General features: G+C 43.5%; 1 protein-coding gene across 1 annotated transcript in view; it reads right to left on the bottom strand.

Moving 5' to 3' along the window:
- The window catches only part of ssbp4 (single stranded DNA binding protein 4), a 71,434-nt gene that overhangs the window by 55,794 nt on the left and 1,840 nt on the right, over positions 1–13,800 (bottom strand). The window contains exon 2 of the mRNA XM_048976623.1: positions 1,412–1,484. Coding sequence (XP_048832580.1) covers positions 1,412–1,484 — 73 coding nt within the window. The remainder of the gene's footprint in view (positions 1–1,411; positions 1,485–13,800) is intronic.

Genomic DNA, 13,800 nt, shown 5'->3' with positions numbered 1-13,800 from the left:
TTCTAAGCTACCTAGTACCAAAAACTAACAATGCAACACTGGTAATGCTAAGTATGCCAGTTTACCACTGCCTGGCCACAGAATGGGCTCTAAGATTACATACGTCCGTTGTTTAAATAATTTGTTATACGTGACCGATTTATTCAATGAAATCAATCATCAAGGTGGTTGCGGGGGTGGGGTGGGGGGGCAGGTCACAGTGTGCCATGTTTGTGATACAGACATCACACACATGTGAGAGAGAGATCACACTTCATGAGAAGCAGGGGTGTAAAGAAGGTGCCGGAACGATTAACTGAGGCCCCAGGACAAGGGGCAGCCAATGTGACTCGGGTAGTTTTCCCTGCGGAAAACCAAAGGGGAAGAAAATCGGTAGCTTCCTGGTGGGGTGAGAGAACATGGAGCAGACATTGTACTGCCTGTGACCAGAGAGGGGGCGCGATACCCACAACGCACTGCCAATACGGAAGGTCCGAAATAGGCATTAAGTCATAACCTGTCCCGCATCACATTACGGACATGTGACGTACCTCACGTTCTGCGGGTCAAAACAATAAGCGGAAACCGGTCGTGTTTGTGAGCAGCATAATGACGGAGTTAGAGCCAGCTAAGGGGAGAAACATCTGCAACATTTCTCATGGGAGAGTATACTGAGGGATGTACACTAAGAGGAGCACATTCAGTCACATGCAACAAAGACATCTGGGAGAAAGACAGGAGGGAAAATGGACACGCAAGAATCTGACCAGAGTCCATTACAGCATTAAAACAACTGTATACTTACAAGTAAGGCCAGAACTATATCTGAAACAAAGAATGGGCAAAATCCCCAAGAGATCCGCAGCTCACTGCTGAATGGGCTGTTTTGGGCACTCGGGTTAAGAACACGTTATTAACCAATTTCACCCGTCCAACCTTTCAGCGGCTGAGATCGCACCCTCCCTCCCGCATGTGGCAGCACTTACGAGAGCCCAGCGGCCAGCCAGCACGGGCGCCTCCCCGAGATGCTGGGGGGGGGGGGATAATGTCTGCCGGAGGTGCACTGCTGAGGGCGGTGTAATACAGGGCTGCAGGGTGACCCCGTACCCGAAGGACTTGGGGATGCTGGTGCGTGTTAATCTGGGCTGATCGCTTGCACTTTTCACACTGGCCTGCTAAACCCTGCTCAAAAGGCTGCACTACACAATTACAAAATTGTAAAAAAAAAAATATCAAAGCAGCGATATCAAAATTTCTGTTTTAGACAATGTCTAAAAGGTAAAAAAATAACTGTAATTTCTTTATCAGATTACTAAGCTGAATTTAACTATTATTTAACCTAGGCGACTTTAATCCCACCCTAATGGAAATGAGACCAGCGTTAGCTGATTCAGCATCTTTTTCAGGATTCACGTTTCCGGAAGTTACTCACCTCCGACAGGAAGGTCTGTGCTGATTTCTGTGCTCCAACGTGCAGTAAGTACTCGTACACATATAAAGCTAACCTGAAAGACAGGGAGGGGGGGAGATTTCTGTTAGAACCTCCACACTCTCCCCGGAGAAAAAACACCTTTCGTGCAGAAAAGTTATGACAAGGCAAATTGCTTTAGCAAACGTGGTACGGAGCATCGCCACAACATAACACAGAGTCTGAAGTCGGCGTTTTGAAGCAACCACATCGGCATGCAGACAGAAATAACTAGCAGCCACTTTTTACCAGCGAGTAAAAAAAAAAAACCTTATTATCATAGCAACACATTTACACTCACACGTAGCCCACAACTCTACAAGACCGAAAATCTTCTGCACTATTTAGTCTCTGTACCGGTCACTTGAATTCATCATCACCCCCCCACCTCCCCACCTCCCCACACACACACACACACACACACACACACACAAGTTGCCCCTTCCCTAACATTCATGAGTAAATGAAGTTAAGCCCGCTGTTTTTGCCACACTGCTAGCGCCTATAGCTTCTGTGGACCCACCAAAGACCTGGGATACACCCCAGTGATGCGGCGATCCTCATCTTTACGTGCCGTACAAATATAACCCTTAGATCCTAATCCTAACAATATGACACCTAGACTGCTTGGGAGCTGACTGGCAACGTTGCCCTAGGCATTTCTCCAGTGCGTGAAGATTAAACCACCATCACTCTAAAACAGTACAGACGTTCACAGAGAACACCATCTTTCATCCCAGTCACATGTCATCCAATCACTTACCCCCCCCAACCCACATCCTTGTGGGCTACAGCTCATGTTACTGTTTCTATATTGTAACTGATTTTATACATACACACACACACACACACACACACACACACAGATCATTTTTATGATTAAGTTTATTTATAAGTGATTCAACACTACGTTGTTTCATATTCTGAGCGCAGTGATATTCCAGGTCTTTCCCCCCCAAAGCCTGTCTCCCAGGCCTACATCAGCCAATTCACATTGTCATTCACAATACTGGCGTCCCCACAGAAAAGTCCCTAAACACTACTAGACAAGGCATTTTTCATTAAGGTCCCCCCTAGACCGAGTCTCTGATTTACAATTAAAACAATAAAACAAAATGTACTTTCAACAAGTGCCTTTATTTATTTACTTAATTGAACGTTTCAGTTATCTTTTCCAGGCACTTACATTTACATTTCACTCATTTAGCAGACGCTTTTATCCAAAGTGAGATTGGAAATGCCGGGTGAGCCAGATCCTAGAACGTTTGGGTTAAGGGCCGTACTAAGGAACACTACAGTGAAATCACTATGCTGACCAGAGACCTTCCAATCTTGGGCACAGAGTCCTAACCTGTGGAACGACACATCGTCCCAAACAGCGACAGGGCTAAACAGTAAAGCCACTTCGGGTAGTTTTAGACGCCAGATAATACGTTTTGTGAAAGCAGTGTAATTACTACTTATTAAAGTTACCCTAATAGGCTAAATATGCTCTAAATAGATAAATCTGGAGGGTTAGTCGAGTGTTGATTTCTAAACCGTTAAATAGGCAGTTCACATACTTGGTAAGAGGGCACAACCTACACATCTTAAATGGTCTTCAGCCTTCATACAGTGTATAATGGGGTCTGCCTAGATTTCCACAGAATTGTCATGCACAGATTCAAGGGAAGAGAGACTGTCAAGCATGACAAGAGTCATGAAGACAATGAGCAGATGATGCTCCTTTAAGTTTATCGAATGGATGTCGCTTAGACTGACAAACATCCGATGAATAAGACGTGCGTAAGAGCCCATCCTTTGCCGCGCTCCGATTTCTGGGGCAGCAAAATGTGGACACATTTATAGAAATACACAACAGGATGTACTTCACATTCACCTGGTGTAAACTGCTGGAGGTTTGATTCCATGTGTTGCGCACGTCCATGCCATCGTCGTTAGAGCTAAACAAACCAAACGTGCTCAGAGGGATCTAGGCACTAAGGGAGCAAAGGCGGCACACAAAGACACATGTTCTGGGCTAAAGTAGACCTTTTCCTTAATCATTCGACAAAAGCTAAACCCGGAATTCCACACTGACTGACTCCAAGGGCCCACTTGTGAAAATCAGTCAAACAATATGCGTCTACCACAGCCTAGGCTGTTCAATGATGATCTTAAATGCTTTGGAAATAACCACCTCACGGTCAATTATAAAAACTGGGAAGAGAGAAAACAATCATATAACAGGGGCATTAGAAATATGCAGGCTTCTATGCACGCCGGCTCCAAAACCAATGTGCTTTCTGTTCCAGTGCACAAGCACCAAAACAAGTAACCCTACCAAGGACCCCCTCCCCCACACCAGCAGCATGAAAAGGGATACTAAATGCAGAAAATATGAACTCAAGAATACATGAGCCTGTTTGATACCGGTAATAACACTATGAACAGTTACGCTTCCATGGGCGTGGCACTACACCAGTATGCCAATCGCAGCCAAGCATCTCCGTACATGAGAGATGGGACGATGGATAGTCTGAAACAGGGCTGCACGATATCACCAGGGTTTCAGATGATGGGCGTAAACATTTGTCTGGATGCCGGCTTTTTGGAACTATACAGACATTTACTTACGTCGACAATTTAGTAAGGAGATTAGTATTGTGCCTGAAATATTAATGAGAGGCATTTTTGTGAGGCCCAGAAGTTAGTCATCCGTATAAACATCCTGTTTTAATAAACGTTTCAAACTTTAAATGGCAAAAAGCACTGCGACACCACCAACTTAGTTTATCTACAATATCTCCTCTTTTAAAAGATGCTGTGATTGCCGAGCTGTCATGGCATCTTTAGTGTGTATAAATCGCTTCCATGTCACCAAAAAAAAAACATGCGGCGTGCTCCGCAAAACAAATTTCATAAACATGAGGATACACCAAATTCATACAGACTACTAACTTTTGGGCGTCACAATACGCATCTCATTTATTCTTTAGGTGCACTACAAAGATGCTTATCCAATTGTTGACTTAAGAAAATGACCATATAGTATTGAAATGCCAGTGTCTGGACAAATGTTTCACCTGTTATCTAAAGTCCCGGTGATTACTGCACATGCGCCATGAGATCGATTACATCGCAGTGTGACATCACGCAGGCCTAGTCCTAGGGAAATGGAACACTTGGGTCAGAAGGACCAGAGGAGGAGAAAATAATAAAAAAAAAAAAAAAAAACTGGAGTAGTCAGTGGTGAGGCACGTGGTAACGTGCATGAATTAGCATATGAAGGAAGAAAAGGGGATTGGTGGCAAACAGACCCCACACATGTTGCCCGTGGCACTGGCACCCAAATCATAGTCCTCCTTTCTACACATCTCATTTTCTTTATTAGTCACAGGAAGGTCCGGCGGAAGCACAGCGGCACCCGTTCTCTCCCCACTCCACCAGCGCTGCTAAGAGCTAAGAGCTGTCTGTGGCGGAGATCGCTAACAAGAGAAGCAGGCCAGCACGGAGGGCAGAACCTGGCGGCTGCAGGCAGGCAGGCAGTCCCTGGGGAGGACCCCCCTGCAATCCGGTTTTATGCTCCGGCCTTAAGCTTAGGGCCACCGGCCTCCAGAAAACGCCTGCTTGCTTCCACACTGCTCAGGGGTGGGCACACTGGAAAGTCACGTGACATTCACGCCACAGTGCCAGCCTACATCACACCCAATGACACAAATTTAAGCACGAGTTTACATTAAGTCGGCGAGGAGGCTTAGCAAACCGGGGAAACCCAAACAACATCCGCAAGTCAACATTCGGCGTATTTATGCAATGCGTTTATTTAGGCGGTATTAAGAAGCGGAACAGAACTGGCAGTAGTGATGAAAATAAACCACCCATCTAAGTAATACGCAATGATTTCTTTAAAATAAATACATACATAAATAACACAGCAGAACTCCACAGGACAGAGAAACTAAGAAATTCAAATTCAAAATTGTTCAAATTCACACGTTTTAAAATAAGTCAAACATTGTTATTCATCTACATTTAATCCGAAAATAACCCTATAATAATAAATTAGCTAGCTTATAATCTTCTTGACAGCCTCAGAGAAAGCAGCCCAACCCACAGGAAATAAAAGCCTATGTTACAAAACGCATTAGGTACTCAGGCTGCTGGTAGCACACAGTATAATAATTCTTCCACTCTTGCACAAAGATATTAGAAGCTTCCATCTGTGCTAGTCTCTCCTTAGCTCGATTTGAACATTTGATACTTTCAACAAGCACAGAAACTAATTTCACCATGTGCGCATGTAGAGGCGATTAGTTCAGTGAGGAATGAGTTCGGTAAGGTGCGATGCTGGCCAGACACCAGGCAAATTTTGCATGCCATACAGGTGGCGATCAGACCGAGCTGGTGTTTTTACTAGTAGCTCAGTTTTCAGGTTTTGAATAATGAATGTCACAGCAATACTCATGTAGCTTTTAGCATTTTGCTAACAAGGCTTGTTTAGGCTTCAGCTGCACGTGGGGATTGCATTACCTAAGCACAATCCCATGAGCTTTAAGGGAGCTTATACCACCTTCTGCAAAAGATCAGGGGTTTGCAGAAGAAGAGACAGATGAGAAACAGCGGCCAAGTATGACAGATGAAGGCCAATGGTGGACACCGGAGACAAGCTCTCTGATTTTTGAAGGAGGAGCCTAAAACTGGAATCATGGATATTTGTAGCCGAACTGCAAATAAATGATATACTTAGTCGTCATATCATTAGACGGGTAATTCTTTTAAATGATGTTACCACCAGACAGCTAAGACTGTTCCCAATATGTGGAGAGAATACCTTGGTCATCAATGACTCATCATACAAGCCTTATTCAAATGTATTTTAGCAAAATTACGCACAATCCTTTTTACATCCTCACCAGCAGGTTTCAACATATCAGGATCAAGTCAATATATTTAAATAATAAGTGATGAAACAAATACTTCTGAACTATAGACCGCAAAGCTTCTGCGTAAAACAATTAAAAACTAAAACAGAATAAAAAGCCAGAGAGACAGAGGAAAACAAAGAGGAGGAGAGTAAATAAAACATAGTAAGTTAAGGATTATCTACATACATGTTAGACTGCATTCAAACTAAACAGCTGCAGTCAGTCTGTGTGCCTAGCATTTAGGATTGGGCTACTTTTCCTGACGGCCCCACAGTGAACAGCGTGTACACACCAGGCTCCTTTCTTTGCTCTTCAGTTGCCATTGGATACCTTTTAGCCTTTGGATCTTTTTTCTGTATAGCTAAAGGACTGACCATTAATCGCTATGTACTTATACAGCTGCACCAGATTTGCATTAGCTGGCTAGAAACCACATAAATCTTACTCTTAGAAGCCCCGGTCCTAGAGATCTGTTGCGTTAACGCAGACATCGCGTTAATAAAATGTTTATCATTTCTTTTTGCTTTCGATTAGATTCCAAAGTATGATATTTACTGGGTGTGAGAACAAGATACCCAATGTGTCCGCAGGTATGGGGGGAAAATTCCAACAAAGGGGGAGGACAGACTGGTCCACCACAGTCTTACCAAAGTCTTTAATCTTTTCACATTATGTGCAAACACAGCAGTTATCCGAACAGCCAAACTCACAACACGAAAACTCTGGAGGCTGGTTTATTTTTATGCTTTGTTTTGAAAACTCTCAGCTCTTTATTTTCTTCATCAGGAAAGTAACGGCTTAAAAGAAATGGACACAGTTTTTATTTTTTTATATATATATATATATATATATATATATATATATATATATATATATATATATATGAGAACATATTAGTAAATTATTTAGCAATCAGAATTATACAAGTACAAAAATGTCAGAACATGTTTACATAGTTTTGTGCCAGTTGTCTAATAAAAATTATTCAGTGGCATTATTTTTAAATACATGTTGTTAGATTATTATAAGCAGATCCAAAATTCCGTTGTACATTCAGGTCTTTATCGATTTTAAACAATGGCACCTCAATAGCGGCAGCATACTTCTGAATTTCAGGCAACTTACGAGCTGTTTAAGATCCATTACCTTTTGGGAGATGGCCGAGTGTGTGAGTATTAAGAAGTATCCCAGGAGTTCAGTGAAACATTCAATGGTTGGTAAACTCCACCAAGCCACAGATTGCTAGGATGTGCACGATGAAGTTCTTCTGATCATTAGGTGCCTGAGCTCATCCTCCAATGATACATCTCTTACAGAATCAAGCCAATCAAATCACAAAGAATCAGTACATCTGGACAACGGCATCCTGCACTGTTATTGGCCAAAAGCTTTACTACCAAATGAGCTGGATGGAGGGACAGAATTGCACAGTGTAATATATGTACTGCCAACATATACTGTAGTCCATTAACAATATTAATGAAGCAGTACAGGAATCAGCTCACGTTTAAAAAAAAAAAACAGCACTTCACAGTCTCCCCTCAGTTCATTAGTTTTCAAAATTAAATGTAAAAGGCAATAATAATAATAATAATAATAATAATAATAATAATAATATGCAATTTACACCTCCCTTCAGTGCAGCTCCTTTGGCCAGACTACACTGTGAAAGTTCCATCATTCCCTGCGGTCAAGATTTCCAGAACAAGGTGTGCGAATGTCTGCTGTGAAAGGTTTGGATAATGTGTGACAACTTCACAGTGTATGGGAGCAGGGGGAAAAACATCACCTGGAATGGAGTGATGCAAAGCCACTTCAAATTCGGCACAAATAACACTCAGTTACTGCAGAGTTTTACACAAAGGTGCACATTAAAGAAACTGCAAAATATTTTGCATTTCAGTACACACATAAAAATTACTCACACGGGGTTGGACATGAACCTTTCAGGCCCAATCAAGTGTCAGAATGTAAGAGCTTAGTATTTTTTAAAGTCACACTGCGCAGTGAAGTTCTATTGCACACTAATGTGTCACCTTCATACCTAATCGATAAACGTGTGTCTGATCAGATAGCTCACGTTAATTATCCATGGTCACTTGAATCCATTCAATACCTGTCTTGATACTGGTGATACAGTATCATACATGGGGAATTATGAAGCCATATTTGTTTAAACTCAGTTGCTCCATTCCCGGCTCCAAGGAAACCCTATTCTGCCATCAAGTGTGCTAAGAAGAGTCTGGTGGTAATACGTCTTTGAAACCTGCTGCAGGACACAGGGGACACAGCCGGCAAGGCCTATAAGACCATATGAATGTAAGAAATCGCAGTTAAGTGCTGACACTCATGGGTAACGCCCCTCAGACTTGCTTTATCAAGACATCCAGTTCATGTGACACTTCCCAGTTAGATCTGCTGTATAACTTAAAAACTTCTAACAATAACATGCCTGCAAAAATTAACTCCGTCGCTCAGCTTTGCTGCATGCAGCCTTACCCTACTGTAAGAAGCTGCTTCGAGCTAAAGCTGATGAAGGAGGCTTCTGGGTCCTTCTGAAGAACAGCATAAACGCTCCCACCACTTTTCGTCTTCGACATCCTACTCTGCAGCAATGGTTTTACATATGCAACACAACTGTCAATAATACAAAAAAATCTCCTGCAACTTTTACTTGATTCAAAACATAATCCATACGCATAACAGCTCTGTTGCTGTCGTTTCATAGCCAAGCCATTGCAATTTACTTCTGGACAACGAGAATGCGCAATGGGAAAGCAAACCGCTGGTCACCAATGACAACAAAGGAGGCTCCCTCCCATTCTGATTGGCTCTTAATGCAGTGAATGTTTATCTGTAGAGACAACGAATATGTCTTAGGACAGGCAGCAGCCGGCACCACCTCGACTCGGCCTCACAAGAAAACACGTGCGCATTCAAGCATGCACACACACAGATTAATAACAGACATACAGCACCATGGAAGAGCTTCGTGTTGCACTGTGGGGTACAGCACACTCTTCTGCTGTAACTCAAAGCATGAGAGAAGTTCTATATTTAGGGTAATTATTCCTCATTTATTTATAAACATTTATTGAGGGATTTAATGTTTCTGCCTGATATACAACATGAGAGAAGCCAAAAAAAATACTGTATGAAAGAAGGCAATTAGAATTTTGCCACTTTTAATTTTGGGATGGAAGAGAGATGGGTGGTGAAGGAAAGCCGGGGCAGCAAGGAGGACTCCCCCCCCCCATGCGTGTGGCGTGTCTGCGCCTCAGAGACCCTACACCTCAGCATGGTAAGAGGATTGCCAAAGAAGAACACTCTGCAAAATTTGATTGCGACTGTTGCCCATTTAAAAAAAGAAAACCATCAAGGAAAGCTGAGGTGGATGGATGACTGGGGGAGCAGGAATTCCATTCCCCATCAGACCGAGCCGTACCGTGTCGTGCCATTCCCCATCAGACCGAGCCGTACCGTGTCGTGCCATTCCCCATCAGCCCGAGCCGTACCGTGTCGTGCCATTCCCCATCAGCCCGATCCGTACCGTGTCGTGCCATTCCCCATCAGCCCGAGCCGTACCGTGTCGTGCCATTCCCCATCAGACCGATCCGTACCGTGTCGTGCCATTCCCCATCAGACCGAGCCGTAACCGTGTCGTGCCATTCCCCATCAGACCGAGCCGTACCGTGTCGTGCCATTCCCCATCAGACCGAGCCGTACCGTGTCGTGCCATTCCCCATCAGACCGAGCCGTACCGTGTCGTGCCATTCCCCATCAGACCGAGCCGTACCGTGTCGTGCCATTCCCCATCAGACCGAGCCGTACCGTGTCGTGCCATTCCCCATCAGACCGATCCGTACCGTGTCGTGCCATTCCCCATCAGACCGAGCCGTACCGTGTCGTGCCATTCCCCATCAGACCGATCCGTACCGTGTCGTGCCATTCCCTATCACACCGAGCTCTACCGTCCTATGCTAAGTGGGAGTTGTGTCATTCCCAGGTGCTGGATGAAGTGCGGATGCTAGATCACCTGCTTAACTCCTAAGCCTTGTGTGACCTAACAGTGCACCAATGAGGAATGAAGCACACCTTCCGCCCTACGCACCACACAGCCAAGGCACCAGAGTGTGGTGGCGCTTCAATGACAGCTCGTTCACTGCAAGAATACTTAATATCCTGCCCATGGCTACAAGTTTAGCCACCAAACACACCGAATTAGCAAATTAACTTGTTTGAGTTTGGTTTTACACTTTGATACTGTAATTATAGAGAAAGCAAAACAATGCAGCATAGGGAGGGTGAGAAAGAGAGGAGAGACAGAGCCCAAACAAATGGTAGCAAACTGGGTGCATCAATAAAGATTCCAATAAAATCATGAAATGCTGGGATTGTGCTTCCACTTTAATTGCTACTTTGATTAATCAAGCATTACAACTTTTAAAAAGATATCCACCAAATCACCACCAAATAAATACTCGCTTCACAAATATAAATGGTCCTTGTGTTCCCTGCATGAAATGTATCTTATACTGAATGAGCCTGCTGAAGAAACCGTTGACAAACACAGGCGACACAGAAGCAGCAGCCAAAGGCTACGATTTTGAAAGAGGGAAAAAACAGAAAAGGTCACATCTGAGCATGTGCGATCTTCAGTGGGCCCTACGGCAGCACCGGTGTGAACAGGTGTGCCAGCAGTGGCCTCCTTTGTCCCGCTCTGTGAGGCAACCCCCTCACTGCAGCGTAAACACTGGGCAATCCTTCGAAAACACGGACTGAATACTGACTTCAAGAACACTCCGATTTATTCATCTAAAACAGACTCCAGACAAAATCCAACATGGCACACTAACACAAACAGCAACCAAAAGAAAAATTAAGTGACAAGAGTATGCATGCGAGCACATTTTTTGGTTTTTGTGTCACCGCAAAGTCCACTGAGGGAGACCCAAGGAATTATCAGCAAATCGAGATGTTGGGAAGATTACTACTAATATGCTTAGATGCTCAAAAAAAAAGAGAAAGTGGGGGAAAGTTGGGCGAAATAAAAAAAGAATAAAAAGCTGGCAGCAAACTGTGATTCAAATCACAAGTGATTAACTTTCACGTATTGAAGACGCCATGTATGAATTCCACTGATTTCAATAGGACTCTCGATCATTATGATACATGCTGACCTCAGAGCATTCAGACTGTCGGAGGCCTGGCCTGTGAAAGACACTGTATTCCTCATACAAAAATGTTTTCAATGGAGCCGTCATTATGCATGTATGCATCCGTTTCAAAGCTACTCTGTATACTGTAGGAATCCTATTCAATGCAGTTAATCTACATTTGGGTGGGGGGGGGGGGGTGTTGTGCATATAATAATGGCCTTGAAATTCCCAAGCAAAATTTTGCAAGCACTTTCTTCTTCCACTAGTGCTTCTTTACAAATCATCCCAGGAAATCTGAGGCACACATCCAGAATGCACAATGACCAGCGATGTTCCTCAGGCCAGTCCCAAGGTTAGGCGGTATACGAAGCGCACGTCACATCATCGATCCACTTACTTTACAGTCACACTCCCAAAAAAGGAGATTACTCACAATATTACGCCCGTGTATTGCTTTGTATTTATTTCTAGCTACACGCAGGTGCTGGTATCGCTGTCGTCCTCTGCCTCCACAAGCAGAGAACACCTGCGAGAGGGCCTCCGTTCCACAGTCAAACCTTGTTTATTAAACCAGCCAATTTCAGTCTTTTGTTCCATCTGTTAAGTAGAGCTGCTCTCGGGGACACGTTTTTACAGAAATCTAAACGCGGAGTATTCCGACAGGAAAACCCTGTGCTGGACAGTCAGATATCCCGTTGAAGGCCTTAACTGCTTTCTCAAACACCTGCCAAACCACAAACCCATAACGCTGCTCCAAACACATTTCAAAAACAAACAAACAAAAAAAAACAAGCGCCTGAGATGTTCACACAGGTTAAAAGCAGGAGTTCAGACCTTCTGAGAGATGAGCTTATTGTTCGGGGTGAAATCAAATAGGGCTTTAGGGTCTTTGACACTCTCTAAGAAAGAGGATATATCAAACAGTGCCATCTTGGTCTGATTTACAGTCCTCGGTGTGAAAGTAGAAATATGAAGCAGCAGGTCTTATCTGCACCAATCTGGTTTAGCGCCGTGTCCCTGAGCGGCCAAGGAACCAGAAGCTCACTCACACTAGTAAAACGAAGAAGCAAGCTGCTGCAACTTTGCTAGCAACGAAACAAATCAGACACGTGGAGAGTTCTGACTGACTTGAGCAGCAAAACTGACATGCAGGCATGATACAGGGCGTACAGTGTAGTAAAGATGGCCATGAACAAAAGATGACCAGGAAGGAGACGCGTGCCAGTGACTGGCAGCCCAGCGTGCCTCTGTGGCGCCCTCTCTGTTAGATGCTTATCAACACCAAGGAAGTTTAATTTGACACAAAAGACACCCAAGAAAGTCTGGGGTGACCAATCAGTTTTTTCTCCAGCTTTCAATATCATGCCTTTACCCACAAATTTAAACTGCAATCTAGCACTAAACACGCCGCTCTGTGATGCATAATGTTTCACTATAATCACGGTGCAACCTTCATTAACAAATCTGCGGTCAAGGCTGGCATGTTTGTTCACACAGACGCACCATTATGCTGTTTGCCAAACTATGCCACTTCTCTCTCGTATTTACAACAAGCAACCAACTTTATGTGCAATCCTTGCCACTTCACAGGGCTTTCTGTAAAAGGTGCATGCATACAAATTTGATGAAATATCAGATTGAGACAAGAAATATCTAATTTCTTTCTCACTTCAGTCAGCCTGATGTTACAGCTTATCCAACAACACATTAAAACAACCTTAACATTTAACATGTGCTTTGCTTCCCTGCCTCAGTCATGTTTAACTAAAGACAGGTTCTCCCATGTATCGGAATACAGTCATTTTACTGCTATGTCTAAATGAAGTGTAATTGTTAAAACAGTTCGGTATACTTTAATACCTTAAGTATCCTTAAGACCTTTAAGATCATTGTAAATTTGCACTACACAGTAGTAGGGGGTTGATCTCAGCTTTCAATCATATCCAATCATGCCACGGCTCTGTGGCACCAGACCCTGTTAAAACTAATACACAGCCTACTGATACACTGTTCTCACCAACCAGCAACAGATCACGAAAAAAAAAAACTTTCACGTGGGCACGAGCACATCAACTAAGCCTACACTCCGTAGCACTGTTGTGAATTAAACTGTACAACAAACATTGCTGCGTGCAGTATACGACTATAATATCAACCGTGACAGTGGTGCTGTCTTTACACTGGGAAACATCTGAAAACAACACTGCAGCAACAGACCTTTCATATTTAACGCACACTTATTTACATGCACGTTTGTTATTTCCATAAAATAACAAAATATTTACAA

Source organism: Brienomyrus brachyistius, chromosome 15 (assembly GCF_023856365.1).
Source record: "Brienomyrus brachyistius isolate T26 chromosome 15, BBRACH_0.4, whole genome shotgun sequence".
Classification (NCBI taxonomy): Eukaryota; Metazoa; Chordata; class Actinopteri; order Osteoglossiformes; family Mormyridae; genus Brienomyrus; species Brienomyrus brachyistius.
This window is presented reverse-complemented; position numbering and strand designations above follow the sequence as displayed.